Raw genomic sequence first — 18,289 nt, forward strand, 5'->3', positions numbered from 1 at the left:
TTCAGACACTTCCAGAAACGTTAACAAGTCAAAATGCGAAAGCAAACAAAGAAACAAAACTTTTGAGAACCATGAGGTAAGGAAGACAATGTGCTTGGCCAAAAGGGCCAAAGTCTCCAGATCCTCCATCTCTGGGGTGGGCACAAGGGCAAGGAGAGAGTGTATTCCCACTGGAGCACATTTCACTATACTGCTAGACAAAGAGACGAGAGAGACATTCAACACCATCAGCTTCTGCCCTAAGAATGTACTTCTTGCTGGGTGATGGGGGTGAGAGACGAAAGGCATAGGATTTTATCTCACTGAGTTTCCAGTTTGTCAGTTTCCATCTACAATATCAGGTACTCTGGTACTAATTTGTATCTTTTAGGACTGAGACATTTCTCTCCAGCAGAGCCCCAGTGACGATTCTCTACCAGGTAGATTTTATGGATATCTAATAATAAGAACAATGGGTCCAAACGTTGTTATAACTGGCTTCTTACTGGAGGAGGTTATGTTTTCCTAAACTCTGACAGTGCTGAGGCTATGCACCTCTGGAAGAAGGGTAACTTGGCAGGCAAACAGGAGTGTCTAGGCTGAAAGAACCAGTCAGTCCTCTGAGGGAAAACTGGGAGGGGTGAGGGAAGAAAGGTAAAGCCAAAAAGCTTTAGGAGAGTGAAGAGGCAGGTACCACAGGGCAATCTGCAAAGGAAGGACAGAGCCTGGCTCAAGCAGGTGGGAGGAACCCTGCATGTTTTCCCGAGGAAAACTCTGGGCCGGCTACGTTGAAAGGAACAGTGAAGGGCTGGGCTAGCTTCTTTCCCCTTTATTAGAAATAAATAAAATAAGCTGCTTTGAGCAATGTCAAGGCTCCCTCCTCTTAAAGTACAAACTGGCCTAATAATCCTGGATGTCCCAATGGCCAAAATCAGCATGTAGATCTGTCTGCCAATTCTCCCGTGCAGAACACAGTGCACTCGCTCAAAGCAGCTGCAGTATGAAGCAGAGGAAAGGGGGTGCAATCAGAATCAGGCAGGCAGTCGAGTCTGTACCCCCAACCATGGGGACCAGGCCTCAGGCCAGAAAGAGCCTAAGGGAGACGGGAGGCTGGAAAGGGAGCCCTGGGTACACAGCCCCTCCCAGACCTCCACCTACCGCTTCCGCATGCCAGTCGTTCTAAAACAAGCCTCTCCAGCTGGAGAAGCAGATGCTGCTAAAGGCAGCTCCATACGAATATGAATGTGGCTTTCTCCTAATTGTGGCCCACCTTACAAAAGACAACAGCATGTGAAAAAAGTCCAGCGTTCCCACTAGTGAAGGAACATGTCCTAGGAAAGGCAGAGTGGTAGAATCAGAAAGCCAGGTGTCAGCATATTCTGCCCATCCCTATATCCAAAAAATTATGAATAATGAGTACAGACCCCCAATGAGAATGCAGTGAGACACTATATATATAACACCTGAGTATCAACTATGTGCTAGGCAGTTAGTTAGCAACAGATTTGAAGAAATGACAAATTTACATGACCCAGAAAAAATCAAACTAAGTAGGGAAGGAGAAAAAAATGCAGAAAAAAATGAAAAAGTATTTTACAGCAGAACTACAGGCGTCCATCATGTGGGCTATCCAGAACCAGCAGGACAGCAGAGGTAAGCAGATTCTGAGACCAATGTCTGAACACACACAAAGGGGATATTTCTGCTTATCCACACTAATTGCCTAATAAAGTGAAACAAGGAATGAAGGCTATTATATCAGTGGCTTCTAACAGAGAAATGAAAAGGCAAGGAACACAAAGTTTCCAGAATGCCTTCACAGCTAAACTGAATAGAGACCCTACTGTGAAACAGCAATACGCCTTGGTGGCCACCAATATACTACTGAACCAGGCAAAGGCATTTGCCAAAAACAGACAGGTATCAGAGTAGATGGTGAGACTAAGAGCTGTCCAATGTCAGGCCAGGCGCGGTGGCTCACGCCTGTAAACCCAGCACTTTGGGAGGCTGGGCGGGCAGATCATCTGAGGTCAGAGTTTGAGACCAGCCTAACCAACATGGAGAAACACCATCTCTACTTAAAATACAAAATTAGCCAGGCGTGGTGGTGCATGCCTGTAATCCCAGTTACTCGGGAGGCTGAGACAGGAGAATCGCTTGAAGGCAGAGGCAGAGAGCGCCACACTGCACTCCAGCCTGGGCAACAAAAGCGAGACTTCATCTCAAATAAATAAATAAATAAATAGCTGTCCAACGTGAACAGCCCATAAACTGACCGTAGATTTTCAGAGGAAGGCTAAAAAGAAAAGTGACATCAAAAATATGCCTAAGCAATTGGCCTGTCATTTGGTAGGGGAAAAAAAGCAATCATTTGTGTCCTTAAGCTTCCCATTCCACTCTCAGTTCTGAAAAGCCTTTTTTTAGAACAGTGACAGAAATGATGTTGCTTCATCCATAATCCGTCATTAGTCTAAAGTCTACCTGGTGACCAACCATAACACATACACATACTTGTCAGGATTAGAGATATGGATCCTAAAATTATAAACACCTTATTCATAAAAGTAATTTCCCAGACCCACAGTGACTAATGTATACGAGGAACTTAAATATTTGGTTTCTGAACTGCACAAAATTTTCCCAGTACAAAGCTAATTAGCCCACCAAGGAATGAAACCTACAGCCCTGGCCTGCAAAAATGCGAAGCACTGGATGACTGCACTAAACTTGCCTTGAATATAAATGTTATACAAAAAAAAAAAGGTAATTTATCTAAACACAGTGTAGGTAGCTCTGCAATCAGTATCTCATAAATAAAGAAAGATGAAGGGAAAAATCTCTAATTGATTTTAAAATTAGTTCCAAGCAAAGAAATAATCTGACAACCAACAAGGTCGACAACAGTAAAATATATACATACCCCTCAGTAAAAACTGCAACTATAAACTTCAACAAATCAAGATACCTGAACTAATATGAAAGGAAGATATTCAGAAAAGCCTGAATCAGAGTAGAGGTGTTGAAAGAAAGTCAATTGGGGACCAATCTTCAAAAGCAGTTAAAATCGTGAAATTAACCCCTCTGGTGGACTAAACTCAATCTGCACTGTGCTAATGGAATACACATTATGAGGAAAACCACCACACAGAGAGAGGCAGGGCGAGTCAACCCAATGGCAGCAACTAGATTAAAACTGGGAGTGTAGAAGAAGAAGTGGCTACAGAAAACAGCCATGTGTGACCTAGCCAGCAAAACAAGCAATCCAATTAGGAAGCAGTAAAAAACAGGAGTGCAAAACCTTCCTCCTGAGATAGCTGGGTACCAGCACATTGGTATCCAATGTGGCTGTCAGAACAGTCAAGGGGGTTAGGATTGGGAGGTGGTAAAAATGATGCCCACGCACAAGCAATATATGGAATTAGGTCTATGCCTCAGAAGATATTCTGATTCAAATGTTTATTAAATGTTTATTTATTCACTGCACTCTGTAAGATTCTGGAAGAAGGGATATAAAGCTGGGAAGACCCTTCCATTCCTGGCCTTGGAAGAGGTTAGATTTCACAATGGAAAGTAGGGATGTATACAAATAAACAGTACAGGATGCTACAGAGAAGGGAAAGATGGTGCGTATGGAAGTCTCTGGCCTAAAGGGGCCTTCAAGAACTAGGTCAAGAAAGAGGGTTACCTCAGCACAGCAGGTATAGTAAATGCTCACAGGGCAGTGAATATGATGGTGCTGTCAATTCTAGAAGCAACACAGAATTACTGCAGGTCACAAGATCGAGAAGAGACAAGAAATATGAACACACCAGCACTAGAAAGATTTAGATAAATTGAAAATGTAGAACTGTGTGATAGTGATTAGATTAAAGGAAGAGAGAGATACGGATTGATAGAAGTAAATGCACCCAGTTCAGGGATAAACCACCAAGACCCTCCAGGAGATTGTTAAAATCCCAAAAAATTATTTGAAGGAAATAACCAAGATCCTGGGAAAGAGAATACATAACTAAAGGAAATGAAAGAAAATATAATTTGTAATGGGGAGAAGAAAGGAAATCAAAGGGCAACAAGACAGGCACATGCTGTCTTCTCCAGTTTAAAATTCACTTACAGAGATCAGTAAAATGTGCACTTCAGCAACGTCTGCTATCTACCCAGATACCAAATGTCTTGACCTCATCACGAGGAGGCAGGCTTGTCTCCCTACTCCCTGACCTCTACTGCTCGGGAATAGGTCACAGGGATGTTTTAAGAGGTGGGACCCAGATATTAATCTTAAAAATCAGGACACATATATCCTGGAATCTTAAATAGATGAGCTAAGACCCACCCACAGTCTTCTAATAGTAATTTTTTTTTCAGTCTTCTAACAAAGAAGATTTCAAGTGTTCTTCTCAAAAATGCCCAGATCAAACAAATTTGAAACTCGTACAGAATGCCTCCGCCAGCCTCTGACATATTCTGCATCTTTTGATCACATTGCTGCAGTCCCAAAATCTCTCCATTGGAGACTGGTGAAATGTTATATCCATTTCAAAGAGCTTTTACTTTTCTCCAAGGTCCTTAACGCCAAGCTGGAGTCCCTCTCTAATTTGCTATTTGCCTTATGTCACAAGCAGTCACAAGCAGATCACAGTGAGTGGGTTTACTGGCCTGCTCCAATTTCACTTAGGGTCTCTAACCCCACAGCTTTCTGTTGGCATGCGTTTCAGGGTCGGCAAAGTTGGCTTGAGGGTCCAGAGGGTCCAGTCATTTTGCCTTTAGAAATCTAAACTGGAGGGAATAGGTGGAAAATCGCTTTTAATGGCAAAGCACCCCAGAGCCCCGTATAATGAATGGAGTTATCAGTGCCTTACACAACCCTTCCTCTGACAAAAAGCCCTTAAGAATCCCAGGGCATCACTAATGCACCTATCTCAGCTCCTCTCTCCTACCTGCCTGCCCTGGAGAGCCAGGTGGCCAGGTCTGGGAGATGGACTCCCCAAACGAAGGCAACAAGGACACTGGGAGGTTCAGCAGATGGCAGCTTTAATAAAACTGATCTTTTAGTGCCCAGGTCTGAATATTTGGAGGCTCTGGTGTGAACAAACCTTTATGTGGTAAATGAATTCACAGAGAGGATGCTAAAAGACAGGGTGATGGAAATGAATAGAAGCTGGTAGCAGGGGGTGACTACCAGCTGAGGGAAAGACTCCACCTTTGGGTTTCCACACTTCCTTCCCAACATACTAAATACTAAGCAGGAGCGCTGGGAGTGGGGGGCTGTCAGAGACAGAGAAATAGATACAAAGAGAGAGAATGGAAGAGACAGACAGCTAAGAAAAGGAATCTGAGAAGAAGGCCCAGCAACCTAAAGCAAACTTTATACACATAACACCTGGGGATTAGGTAAATTATGTTACCTGTTTTCAAGGTAAATTTCAGCTCTGTATCTCTTAGTCAACTACAACAGCATCGCAAGAACAGACTTCAGGGAGAATAAGTCAGCCCCTTCATCGGATGCCTGGGGGCTCTTTCCTTTGTCATTAACACTCCAAGTGTAACACAAAACCCACAGCAGCCCTGGGCAAGACAGCACTAGGCTTTCCAGTTTCAGATCAAAGCCAAGCGCTCTCTAGGAAGTCCTGAGATCCGCACAACGTGTTATCTCCTTTAAGGCAGCAGCTCAGAAAACCCACAGCCTTTCTCCAAGATTTAGTACATTTCTTTATAGCAAACAACTGGATAAAACAAACTATACCTTTAGAGAAACCCTGATACATGGCCAGGTTCACGACAGCATCCCATGTCAGCTTTCTTAACTGGCTCTCAGCCTGAAAGAGTTAACATCTCCTACGACTTGACACTGGATTAATCCAGAAGCAGGGTGCCACAGAAATACCATCAACAACATCAGACATATCCACCTAGAATCCTATAGAGGGAAATATTGCACATCCCACCTTTTAACTCTCCCATAACACTATCTAGCAACAAACCAAGCTCCAACCAAAATCCAGAAGTGGCTACCCATGAATTCCTGGGTAACACTGGAGAGCCTAGGGTGAAAACAGTTCCTTTGATCACAATGTTAGTCCAAGTACTTCCTCTGGCTCCAATTAGAAAGTAACCAAATTAAGGGAGCGGAAATATGGTTAGCAATAGGCAAAAAGCTCATCTTCCAGTATAATTTAAGAGAAATGAACTTGTTTCTGTGTACAAAACAGAAAAAAACAATTTGCCCTACTATCCTCCAAATGTAGAGTTGTCTCGGAGGAAGAAAATATTAAAAGAACCTCCCCCATGCTTCCTTGAAGGTAAAGTCCCACTGAGTCCTCATCTGGGAGCTAGCAGTGGAGGCCTGCACTAGAGCAGGAATGTCTGCCCCCATTTGCCTGTCCTTGAGGGAGCCCATGCCACAGACTTTCTCCCTCTTCACCCACTCATCTAGTTCCTTATTCTGCACCCTCTTCCGCTTTGTTCTTCGGTTTAGAAAAGGCTCTGGTACCATAAGTTATCAAGTTATCCTTTCCAGGCCAAAGCCACTGACCCCCAGGCAGAGTCCTGTAATTGGAGAGAAGGTAATGTCCTTAGTGTTTCTTTCAAGGCCCTCTGTAGTCCATCCATCGCAGACCTTCATCTCTTAACAATCCTCAAGCACTCCATGTTTCCACAACTACAAAACCACTCCTCAATTCCCAAAAAATGCCCTTGATGTTTTCCTTGGAGATTCTACCAGCCTGTTCTAACTAGGGCAGGCCGATATTTTTGCCTTGCAGAAATGGCTGTACCATTTGCCTTGCCAATATGCTGTGCCTTGCAGAAGTATACCTGGCAAAGGAGACAAAGGGCGAACAGAAGCTAAAATTTAGCTTCCATTCTGCTTGCCAAGTCATGGCCCCTGGCATGATGCTGACAGGAAGCAGCAGTACCCTTCTCTAAATTTCCACAAAGATGCCATATGAGCTAACAGAGGTCCTGGCCTCAACATCCATGTCATGAATACTTGACTGCGCTCCACTTGTGACTGTCACAACAGTTGGTATGTAGTAAAGGAAATCAGAAACCTGACTCCAAGAGGATGCCTGCTGCTCAGTCTTTAAACACAGTTACAGTCACACTAGGATGCCCAGGTGATGTTTCTTACCACACCCATATTGTAAATCTCTGGTAACTTTAAGATAAGCATAGAGCAGGATCTTGTACACTTTATAAGAGCTCTGGGGAATTCTTTTTTCTTCTTCTTCTTTTTCTTTTTTATTTTAGTAATCCCAGGCCAAGGAAAGGGGCAGGGGTTGGGGGTGGGGGAATTATTTAAGTTGAAAGGCAAGTATAAAGAAAGACTGCTGGAGGCTGGGTGCAGTGGCTCACGCCTGTAATCCCAGGACTTTGGGAGGCCGAGGCGGGCAGATCACGAGGTCAGGAGATTGAGACCAACCTGGCTAACACGGTGAAACCCCGTCTCTACTAAATATACAAAAAATTAGCCGGGCGAGGTGGCGGGTGCCTGTAGTCCCAGCTACTCGGGAGGCTGAGGCAGGAGAATGGCGTGAACCCGGGAGGTGGAGGTAGCAGTGAGCTGAGATCGCGCCACGGCACTCCAGCCTGGGCGACAGAGCAAGACTCTGTCTCAAAAAAAAAAAAAAAAAGACTGCTGGAGCGGCATCCACAGTTCTCACTCATTAGCCTGAAAGAGTTAACATCTCCTAAGACATTAACTCTTCATCACGTCATTCTCCAAGTCTTTGGTCAACTGAGGCTTACCAAAAGAAAATCCAGAGTTCCTTGCTAAATAAGTTTTTACCAGGCATAACATTCTCTTTATATGCAAATTGCTTTCATATCTTGTAAATTCAAACAACCAAAACAAGAGTATTTAAATCCAAACATGCCATTCACCAGTTCAAAATTCTTCAAGATAAAACCTAAAATGCATGGCATATAAGCCTTCAACAAGTGGCACCTGTCTAACTTTCAGGCCCATTTCTTAACACTCCCCTGAAATTTATCCTCTGTTGCAGTCATACAAAATCACTAGCAGTTCATCATATGCCCCATTTTCTCTCTCCCTTCCTGAGTATCCTGAGACGTTCACAGGACATGTTTGATCTGACACTGCCTATGGTTTCGTACCACACAGGTGTCATACCACTCATGCACCATCCACAAGAGCCATCCATTCTCTAGTCCCCAAAACTCACCTAATTCTTGTCATTGCTGCTCTCCAGGTCAGAAACTGTCTTCTCCCACTTTTTATCTAGCTAATTCCTAATCTCCCTTCAGGTCTTAAATGTCACTTCCTCAAAGTAGCCTTTCCAGACTATGCACTCTCCTAAATTCTAAGCTTCTCTTTCATAGCACTTAAGATAAATGAAATTACTTGTGTATTTCCCCTACTAGACTTTAAAGTTCCATGAGGCAGAGATAGGACATCTGTTTATTCCCTGCTGCACTCCCAGCACAGTATCTGGTGCAAAATAAGCATCTGTAAATATATATCAACAACGACTACCTGTTTATGCAAATTTCTAAAGCTGCACTAATCATAATGGTAGCCACTAGCCTCATGTGCCTATTGAGTCCTTGAAATATGCTACAATGAATTAAAATGTAGCGCCAATGTACAGTACATACCATATTTTAAATATTTGGTTTTAAAAAGGGGGAGAATGTCTCATTTATTTTTTATATTCATTAAATGTTGAAATGATATAATTTGGATATGTCAAATTTTAAAATTACAATTAATGTTTCTTTTTAGTTTTTTAACTTAGCTACATAATAATTTAAAATAACAAATAGAGTTCACATGTGTGGCTCACATTTATGTATCTGTCAGACAGTGTTGGCCTAGAGAGCCATTCCTCCTGTTGACTCACTTCTCATCTTTGACACTCACAATATACAGCAGCTGACCTGGGAAGATCACCCAGACTACCCATCAAAACTGGCCACTCTTCAAGGTGCCTTCCACCACTACACTCAAGGTTCATTATATTAACTTATTTCTTATGTGGCCCTTCACTAAACTCTTCCAAAGGACTTTAACAGACAAATAATGGAAATCATTCCTCCATCTTCCTCATAAGCCATATGTTGTAGATTGTTGCAGCTAAGCCTTACTTAGAACTGTCTTAAAATGGAGTAAGATCTCAGGAGTGAACAGGAAGAAAAAGAAAGAATAAAGAAAAAAGAAGAAAAAAAAGAGGTAACACGCCTTGTAAGAGACAAAAAATTCTAGAATCAGGATTCTGCCTAAACTAAGAAATACTCCAATTCCAACAATTTCCCATCAGCCATTAGGCTAAGGGAAACGCATCTTTTACCCACTGACAAGTTCCAAAGGATCCTGGGAAAACTAAAAATACTCAGTAGTAGGTTAGTGCTTACTTCAGAAAACCTGCTATCATCCTACCTAAGCTATAACACCCCCATCCCCCTAAAAACTGCTTAAAATTCAGCTATATAGTCTACATTAACATAATGCACTGGCTGATGATACAGGCACAAAAATTAACGTTCAAGAATTTCAAAGTTGTGGTTGCTGTGGGAACCTTAATTCCAACTGTACAGCACAGATGCAGAATTGTGGACTACTCCCAATACTGATAAAATTGGAGATGTGTATTTACTCTGTGCAATGAGGCAGAGCTACAGTTACTGAGAGAACCTTATTTTGGCATTTCTAAGCTTTCATGCATTTAAATTCTCAACCTTACCATAATACTGTTTGCTGCATTAAACTGCCTTCTCTAAGGGAAAAAAAGAGAGAGAAAAAACTGATTGGCCAGACATTCAAATCACCCATCCTGTATGTGTTTTTTATGCATGATCTGATTCAAAAGACAATCATATTTTTATTTTACTCTTAATGTGCTGTCTTTAAACTCTCACACAAATGAAAACAATGCATGAATTTCAACTTGTGAAAGCAACCAAGATATGTATATGTGCAAAACATCAGAAAAGCAAATTTCACGCCTTTAGAACCACTGCACCCAACTTACCTACCTTTTTTTATTTATCCCTTTGTACAGAAAATAACTTATCTACCTTTTTTCATTTATCCCTTTGTACAAAAGGGATTTTTTTATCCCATCCCTTTTGTACAAAGGGATAAATAAAAAAAGGTAGATAAGTTGGGTGCAGTGGTTCACACCTATAGACCTAGCTATTCAGGAGGCTGAGACAGAAAGACTATTTGAGCCCAGGAGTTTGAAGCTGTAGTGTGCAATGATCACACCTGTGAATAGCCACTGCACTCCAGTGTGGGCAAAATAACAAGACTCTGTTTCTTAAAAAAAAAAAAAAAAAAAAAAAAAAAGCAGGCAGTAGATAGTACACACAGCACTAAACTTCAATCCACAATAGTTAATTTCTGAAAACTGTCCAAATATTTGCCTTTGGCGCTGGCTCTCATTAAGGAACTAGTTCTATAACTAGTCAACACAATCACACACTTTAGTTATCAGTGGACAAAAATAGAAGCGGTAAAGATGTCTGTGAAAATATGACATAACCAAACCCCCAGAAATGTTCAGCCTTAATCCCTATTCCCAACTCTCATAACTCTTATGGCTATGTAACTGTCATGACTACAAAAAAAATCAGTCTGTCTGCACGTGTAATACCAACTCTTGTTAGAGTTTTCATGCAAAGCATTTCTCAAAATTGATATACCTGAGTCATACACCAACCTATCTGCCAAAAGATCCAAAAAATAGTAAACAGTTTAACTACCAATTATAGTTACTACCTGCAAAAAATGAGTAGGTGACCCCAGTGAATATATATACCAAGATTCATTTCTTCCTAAAACAAAAACGTAAAGAACTATCAAATCAAAATGACCAGCAGAAACGGGTCCTATTACAATGTACACGAGATACAGACCTTCTCCTCTCCTTATTCACAGAAAAATAAGATCTTGTTAATAAACTCATCCACCATCTCACATATCCCAACCCTCACTGCACTCAAGCCCCCTGGGGAGAGGTGCCAACAGTACCCATGTGAAATGCGGCAGAGCAGTGGGTGTGGGCCACAAGACACTGAGACCTGCCCAATGATAGTCAGGCTATAAATATTAGAAAACAATACTGTGGTGATTTAAAATACTTGTCCCTTTGCATTCCCACATATATGTATCATATATTAATTAATTCTCCAACTTTTTCCTTTTGGTTTATGCAAAGAGGCATGGCTGCTTCCCTATTCTCACCTGGGTGTTCTCCCCTTCCAGTCTTGGTGGTCGGATGCTGGACAAATGAATAGTCTTGTAATCGCCTGAGTTCAGCTTCACAACAATGGCATCAGCATTCAGAACCTGCATCACCTGTGAGCAAAAAGGAACATGCTTAAACCTGCTTCTATGTCCTCCATCACATGTCCAAGAGCAAGGCCCACCACCCTCACAGGTAAATAGCCATTTGTGGGAGAAACAGTATCATCCTTCATGGTGCAACAATGTCAGAAAAAAATATGCTATAATTATCAGTTCCCAGAGACCTTATTATGATTTCTCAATGAGACAAAATCTGTATCATTCATAAAGATGGTCAATCTTTTTTTATTTTTGCCCTGACCAAGATGTGTGGTTAACTACAAAGCTTAAGAACTGGAAATCCTGTCTCTACATGTAATTGAAGATTTTCCTTGAAACAGTTTCTAAGCTAAAATCAAAATCTCAATGTGAATCTAGAAAAAGAGGCAAGGGTTGGATTTGAAGAAGGTACCAGCACTAGATGAGAAAGAACCAAAATAGGATGCCCCAATAGAGAGCAGAAAAATCAAAGGCAAGTGAAGGGCAGAAAGAATTGTCATCTCAGCATGGGAAAGGAGATGCTCAGCTGTTAATCTCACAGGCAGAAACATGAAATTACTGAGATATTACCTCAGATACTCTGAAAGCCACCTTTTCAGAGCACTACTACTATGGACATCTTTGTTTTGGAACCCAAGATCTGTAACACAGGACCCCACACTCAGAAGAAAAAGAACTAGTCTGGGATAAATTACAAGGATATGTAGTCAAAGGACAAAAGCATAAATATTTCTCTGTGAAGGTTATTATAACATTCTACAATGTGTACAGAATAAAACTCCATTCAAACTGGGATCTTACCACATCAGTGTTATAACTAGAACGCATAATACAGCCAGCAGTCTAAAATTCACCCAATTATATTCCATGTCTGTTTTTTTTTTTCTTTCAAGCAACACTTTATTACAAGGTAGCTGTAGACTACAAAACACTGTCACCATCTACTTCATCTGCAGAATCAAAATCAAACTCTTCTAGGCTTCAATCAGGCCTCTTTAAGAGCTACCAGACTGAACAAACTTACAGGGTCAGCTGCCACACAGCAAGGGTGGACTGGCAAAATTTCCCTCCTCTTTTATGCGTGAAACAAAAGGAAGTAGACTCTTTTTTGCCATCATGGATGTCACACTGATAAGTATCTTAAAGGAGGCCTCCCTAACTATTTCTTGAAAGGTCTTAGATCTTCTAGCACAGAATGTATCCATTTACTTGCAGCTTCCTCTGAAAACAGCAATTCTCTACCTTTTCCAAAGAACCAGCCAGCCACACACCAGAAACACAAAGAACCAGCCAACCACACACCAAAGAGTAAGGAATGCCTTAAGAAATAATCCGAAGAAGGATATAAAACATAAATGAGAAATTACATATGACAGAAAACAGGAGGAGTTAAGTGCCATCAAACAGAATGAATGAAAAAAGAAAGATGACAGCTGGAATCAATCTGTAAGTCCACAGAAGATTTACTATGGCTGGTGGATGGGAAGATATCCCTGGGTTTTACCACTGTAAGCAATGAAAGCAGATTAGAGAAGAACAGCCCAGCAATCACAAAAGTAATGAAAGTTCTAAGAAAGAACTGAGTAGCTCAGAAGGAGAAATTTTTAATTTTCTACTATAATTAAGATTAACTTACAACCCTGAAAACAGCAAAACAACAACCTCGAATAACCATAACCATTCTCCTGTAACCTTGTTGACAGACCTGAGAATCATAGGCTAAACACTAAAACCCAGAGAGCCAGAACCCAAAATTCATCTGGCCAGAAAAACGTGAAGATTAATGGTACTCAAAGGCAGGATGAATGATCATACCAGGACCAAGGTCAGGGCTGGTTACCCCAAACCAAACAGCCCCTTAATGCCAGTCCAATCACAAAAACACACACTCATGAGTTTAGAACTTAAAAACTGTCTAGACAGTATGACCAAAAATACAGATTCAGTCACTGAAAGAAAAAATAGAATATATCTTATTCCCATTACCATCTAAACACACTAATGCCAAGTAAAAATGTCCACAGTAATGGAATTCCAGTAGTGGGTTGGACAAAACTGACCAAAAAGAAAGATCCCAGCTAATGATTTCCCTGTTGTTCAAAATCCCACATTTGGATGAAGAGAAAGATATTATAAAATGGATGACAGAACATTTTGCGGGGCGGGCGGGGTGGGTAGGTGTTCCCATGATATCTGCTATTCCAGTATCCTAATTTCAAGCTAAAGAAAAGAAAAAAAATTCCACTGAGCCATACTAAGCAAAACAGCTACTATAGCAAATCAATACAACTCCTCCTCCAAATGGATACTCAAAGGATAGAGGGTAATTGTCAGATGTATCAAAGGCACATACATCACAGGATTTCCCGAATCTTAATGCTGGACAGATCTACACCTTCTCTCAAACCAAAACGAATTCTTATTGTGAATTCCCAAAAACATAGGGAAATTCCTATAATCAAGACACGAGAAATATCTAGAGGTTTTCTGCTCCCTAGTCATTCTTAGAGAGTAATAAAACCAAAGAAAGTATCATGGTCCTCACATCTTTACCCCCTGATTACAGAACAATGAAGATCTAAGGATGTCCTGTAACGTTACTGGGATTAGGCACCCCTTGTAATATGTCAGCAGCAGTGGCAGCTATGAATTCTTGGAGCTGCAAATTTTGGGCCCCAGCAGCAGACTCTCTCTGCTGCTCAGCATCTCCCTGATTAGAAACCTCCTCTTCAGGAACTGCGCACTCTGCTACTGCCAGCTAAGCAAGGTTTAGCTTGCTGGTGAAGGTAGGAAGGGTGAGTGAATGTGTGCGTGTCCGCGTGTGTGTATAAGTGGGGTTTATGGTTTTTTATTCCTCTGTAAATTGTGTCATTACTGTCCAGAGAACAAGTAGCTCCTGAGCAGAGACATGGAATCGGCAATAAAATACTGGTTACAGCCACGCACTGTGCAGTAAGTGAGATGCAGAGTGGATTACTATCTGAAGCCAGCTCATCAGCACCATTACCGACATTTTAACAGTGATATTTCTTCTGGTGCTTTTCATCAGGATAACTGAAGTATGCCCACACTGCCCACTTTCTCTGCTAGCTACGGATCCCTAATCAAGCCAACCCCATGTATACTCACACCCCACACACCAAGAGATAACCTAAGGCACTGGAGCAGAAATCTACATGGAAAAAGTCACTAACTGGACTCAAATACGTGCACTAAATCCAATTCCCTCCTCATTTCTTGAAGCCCAATTACAAAAGGAAAAAATGGTTTAATGATAACAAGGTGTAGGCTAAGGACTGCCATGAGTCAAGAAAACTACAGAGTTCTGTCAGGGGAACATCCATGCCTGTCTTCAGCCTCTGTCACACTCTCTCATCTGTGCAGCCTGTCCACAGTGCTTACTGGGTGCAACGGGCTGCTGTTGTTGAGATTCTGAAAACCCTGAAGCACACACAAAACAAACAAAAAAGCCTCCTTTTTGTTCAACAGCCTCCTGAGTTGTGGATATAACCACCAATAGTCCCAATGCTGCCAAAATTTCCAGTACCAGATAGAAACAAAGGATTCTCCGCCCAAAAGGGCCTTCTACAGGCATGACCAGAGACTGTGCTTTGATGAAGCCACTGAGAATGACAACACATACCTCTTCTCCTCTCTGAAATCATGACATCCGGCTGTTTTTCCCACTCCCTAAGGTTGTATGCTATGTCTCTTCTCCCCAGTCCCCCAGAAGAGTACAGTTGCCCCCTCCGTCCTCAACAAAAACAAACCACAATATCCTGAAGGAGGCACCTCCAGGCACCTAAGCACAACCAAACCAGATACTCTTAGGATGTACTTACATGGAAATCAGGCATCAGACAACTTTCAACAGAGGGACATCCTACACACTACCTGAGCAGTACTTCTCAAGATTGTCAAAGTCATCAAAAACAAAAAAAAGGTCTGAGAAACTGACATATCCAAAAGGAACCTAAGGAGATATGACAACTAAATGCAATGTGGTATCCTGGAACAGAAATAAAGCATAAATAAATGAATACCTGAATAAAATATAAACTTTAGTCAATAACAATGTATCTATATTGATATACTAACTATAACAAATATACAGTACTCCCATAAAATATTAATGACAGGGGAAACTGGGCTGAGGGTGGATGAGTAATGTAAGAATTCTGTACTACCTGCTTAACTTTTCTGTAAATCTAAAGAGTGACCTAAATGAAGTCTCTAATAATAATTTTTAAAGCCAAGTTAATATTCTTTCAATCTTTTCTAACTCAATCACTTTCTTTTTCTTAGCAGCACACTGGTTTACTAGTATAAGCTGCAAACCAAGTCTTGACCCCTTTTTGGTTCAGCAGAGCCCACCTTTCTAGTGAGACAATCTCCAGAACTTCCTTTTCAACTGAAAGTCAAATGGCAAAAGGCAAGGAAGTGGCAGGTATTTTTTGTTTCTCTCCATATTACCACATGGGAATACACTGGAGAAATCCAGATAATGCCAAAAATATTCAGCTGCATCCTCGCTTAAAAACCATGTCAGAGAGCCACTTCCATTTAACATACTACTGACAGTCCTAGCCAAAGAAGTTCAGCAAGAAAAAGAAACAAAAGGCATCTAAATTGGAAGGGAAGAAATAAAATTATCACTGTTCCCAGATGATGTATACATAAAAGACCCTAATAATTCCGCAAAAACTGTTAGAATAAATGAATTCGCAAAGTAGCAGGATATAAAGTCAACACACAGAATCAGCTGCATTTCCACAAACAATAAACAATCGAAAAAAGAAAATTAAGAAAATAGTTCCTTTTCCAGTATCATCAAAAAAGAACAAAACACTTAGGAATTAAGCAAGGAAATGAAAAACTTGTACAAAGAAAACTACAAAACAGTGTTGAAAGAAATTAGAGACATCAATAAATGGAAACATGTCCCATGATCATGGTCTGGAAGACAATACTGTCAAGATGTCAATACAACCCAAAAGTGATTTACAGATGTAATGCAACCCCTATCAAAATCCCAATGATTATTTTTATGGAAACAGAACAGCTCATCCTAAAATTCACATGAAATCTCAAGAGACCCTGAATAGCCAAAACAATCCGGAAAAAGGACAAAGCAGGAAAATTCACATTTCTTGATTTCAAAGCTTACTACAAAGCTACAGTAATCAATACCATATGGTACTGGCATAAAAATCAGACATACAGACCAATGAAACAGAATGAAATCCAGAAATAAACCCTTGCATATATAGTCAAATGATTTTCGAGATGGGTGCAAAGACCAGTCAGTGAGGAAATGACAGTCTTCAACAAATGGTCCTAAGAAAACTAGATAGCTACATGCAAAAAAAATGAAGTTGAACCCTTATGTAACACCAAAACTAAAAATGAACTCAAAATGGATTCATTACTTAAATATAAGAGCTATAAAACTACAAAACTCTTAGAAGAAAACACAGGGCAGAAACTTTGCAACACTGGATTTGGCAATGATTTCTCAAATATGACACCAAAGGAACGGGCAATGATAGTACAAGTTAGATTTCATGAAAATTTTGTGCAACAAAGTAAAAGGCAACCCACAAAATCGGAAAAAATATTTGCCAATCATATATCCAACAAAGGATTAATATCCAGAATATATAGAGAACTCCTAAAACTCAACCACAAAAAAACAAAAACCTCAATTATAAAACAGGCAAAGAGGCATATAAGTGGGAGCTAAGCATTGGGTACACATGGACTAAAGACAGGAACAATAGACACTGGTGACTTCTAGAGCTCGGGGAGAGTAAGGGAAGGAGCCAGGGCTGAAAAACTTCCTATTGGGAACTACGCTCACGACATGGGTGACTGGATCCTATTCCAAACAATATACCCACATAACAAACCTGCACACGTACCCCCAAATCTAAAAGAAAAGTTGAAATTTCTTTTTTAAATGCGCAAAGGACTTGAATAGACATTTCTCCGAAGAAGATACGCAAATGCACAGGAAAAGATGCCCAACATTACTAATCATTAAGGAAATACAAATCAAAACCACAATAAGACATCACTTCACACCCATTAGGGCGGCCACTATAAAAAAAAAAAAAAAAAAACCCCAAACCAGAAAATAACAAATGTTGGTGAGGATATACAGAAAGTAGAATCCTCATTCACCAACGTAAAATGGTACAGTATAGTAATTCCCTCAACAACTTAAAAATACAATTACCATATAATCCAGCAATTCCACTTTGGGGTACAAACTCGAAATAATTGAAAACAGGGTCTCAAAGAGATATTTGTATAACCATGTTGATAGCAGCATTGTTCATAATAGTTAAACTGTAGAAGCAACCCAAGTGTGTCCCCATGGACAGATGAACAGGTTGTAAGCAAAATGTATACACATACAATGGAATATTTTTCACCCTTAAAAAGGAAGAAAATTCTGACTCATCCTACAACATGCATGAACCCTGAGGACACTATGCTAAATGAAATAAGCCAGTCACAAAGACACAAAGACTCTCTGATTTCACTTATATAATTACTTAGAGTAGTCAAAATCACAGAAGCAAAAAGTAGAATTGTGGTTGCCAGGGCCAGAAAGAGGGGAAACAGAGGGATGTAGAATTATTGTCATTGAGTATAGTTTCAGTTTTATAAAATGAAGAGTTGTAGAGATAGGTGGTGGTGATAGTTACATAACAATATGAATATAAATACCACTGAACTTAGAAATGGTTAAGATATTACATATTACACTTAGAAATGGTTAAGATATTACATATTATGTTATGAATTTTGTCATTACAAAAAAATTGAGGAAAAAAATTTTCAGAGACATGATAATGAACTCCATCTAGAGCTATGACTGGAAGCACAGCAAAGAACTATCAGGACAAAAGCAAATACATTCTAAAATCTACTGTACCCATGGATAGTTTATACCCTGATCTCCAAAATTGGACTTGGCCACCACTGCCAGTTAACCAC

At 40.5% G+C, this 18,289-nt stretch overlaps 1 protein-coding gene across 1 annotated transcript in view; it reads right to left on the reverse strand.

Moving 5' to 3' along the window:
• SND1 (staphylococcal nuclease and tudor domain containing 1) overlaps window positions 1-18,289 on the reverse strand; it is a 438,879-nt gene that overhangs the window by 359,103 nt on the left and 61,487 nt on the right. The window contains exon 10 of the mRNA XM_017957142.2: window positions 11,183-11,296. Within this exon, the coding sequence (XP_017812631.1) occupies window positions 11,183-11,296 (114 nt within the window). The remainder of the gene's footprint in view (window positions 1-11,182; window positions 11,297-18,289) is intronic.

The sequence above is a fragment of the Papio anubis genome, chromosome 4 (assembly GCF_008728515.1).
Source record: "Papio anubis isolate 15944 chromosome 4, Panubis1.0, whole genome shotgun sequence".
NCBI classification, from domain to species: Eukaryota; Metazoa; Chordata; class Mammalia; order Primates; family Cercopithecidae; genus Papio; species Papio anubis.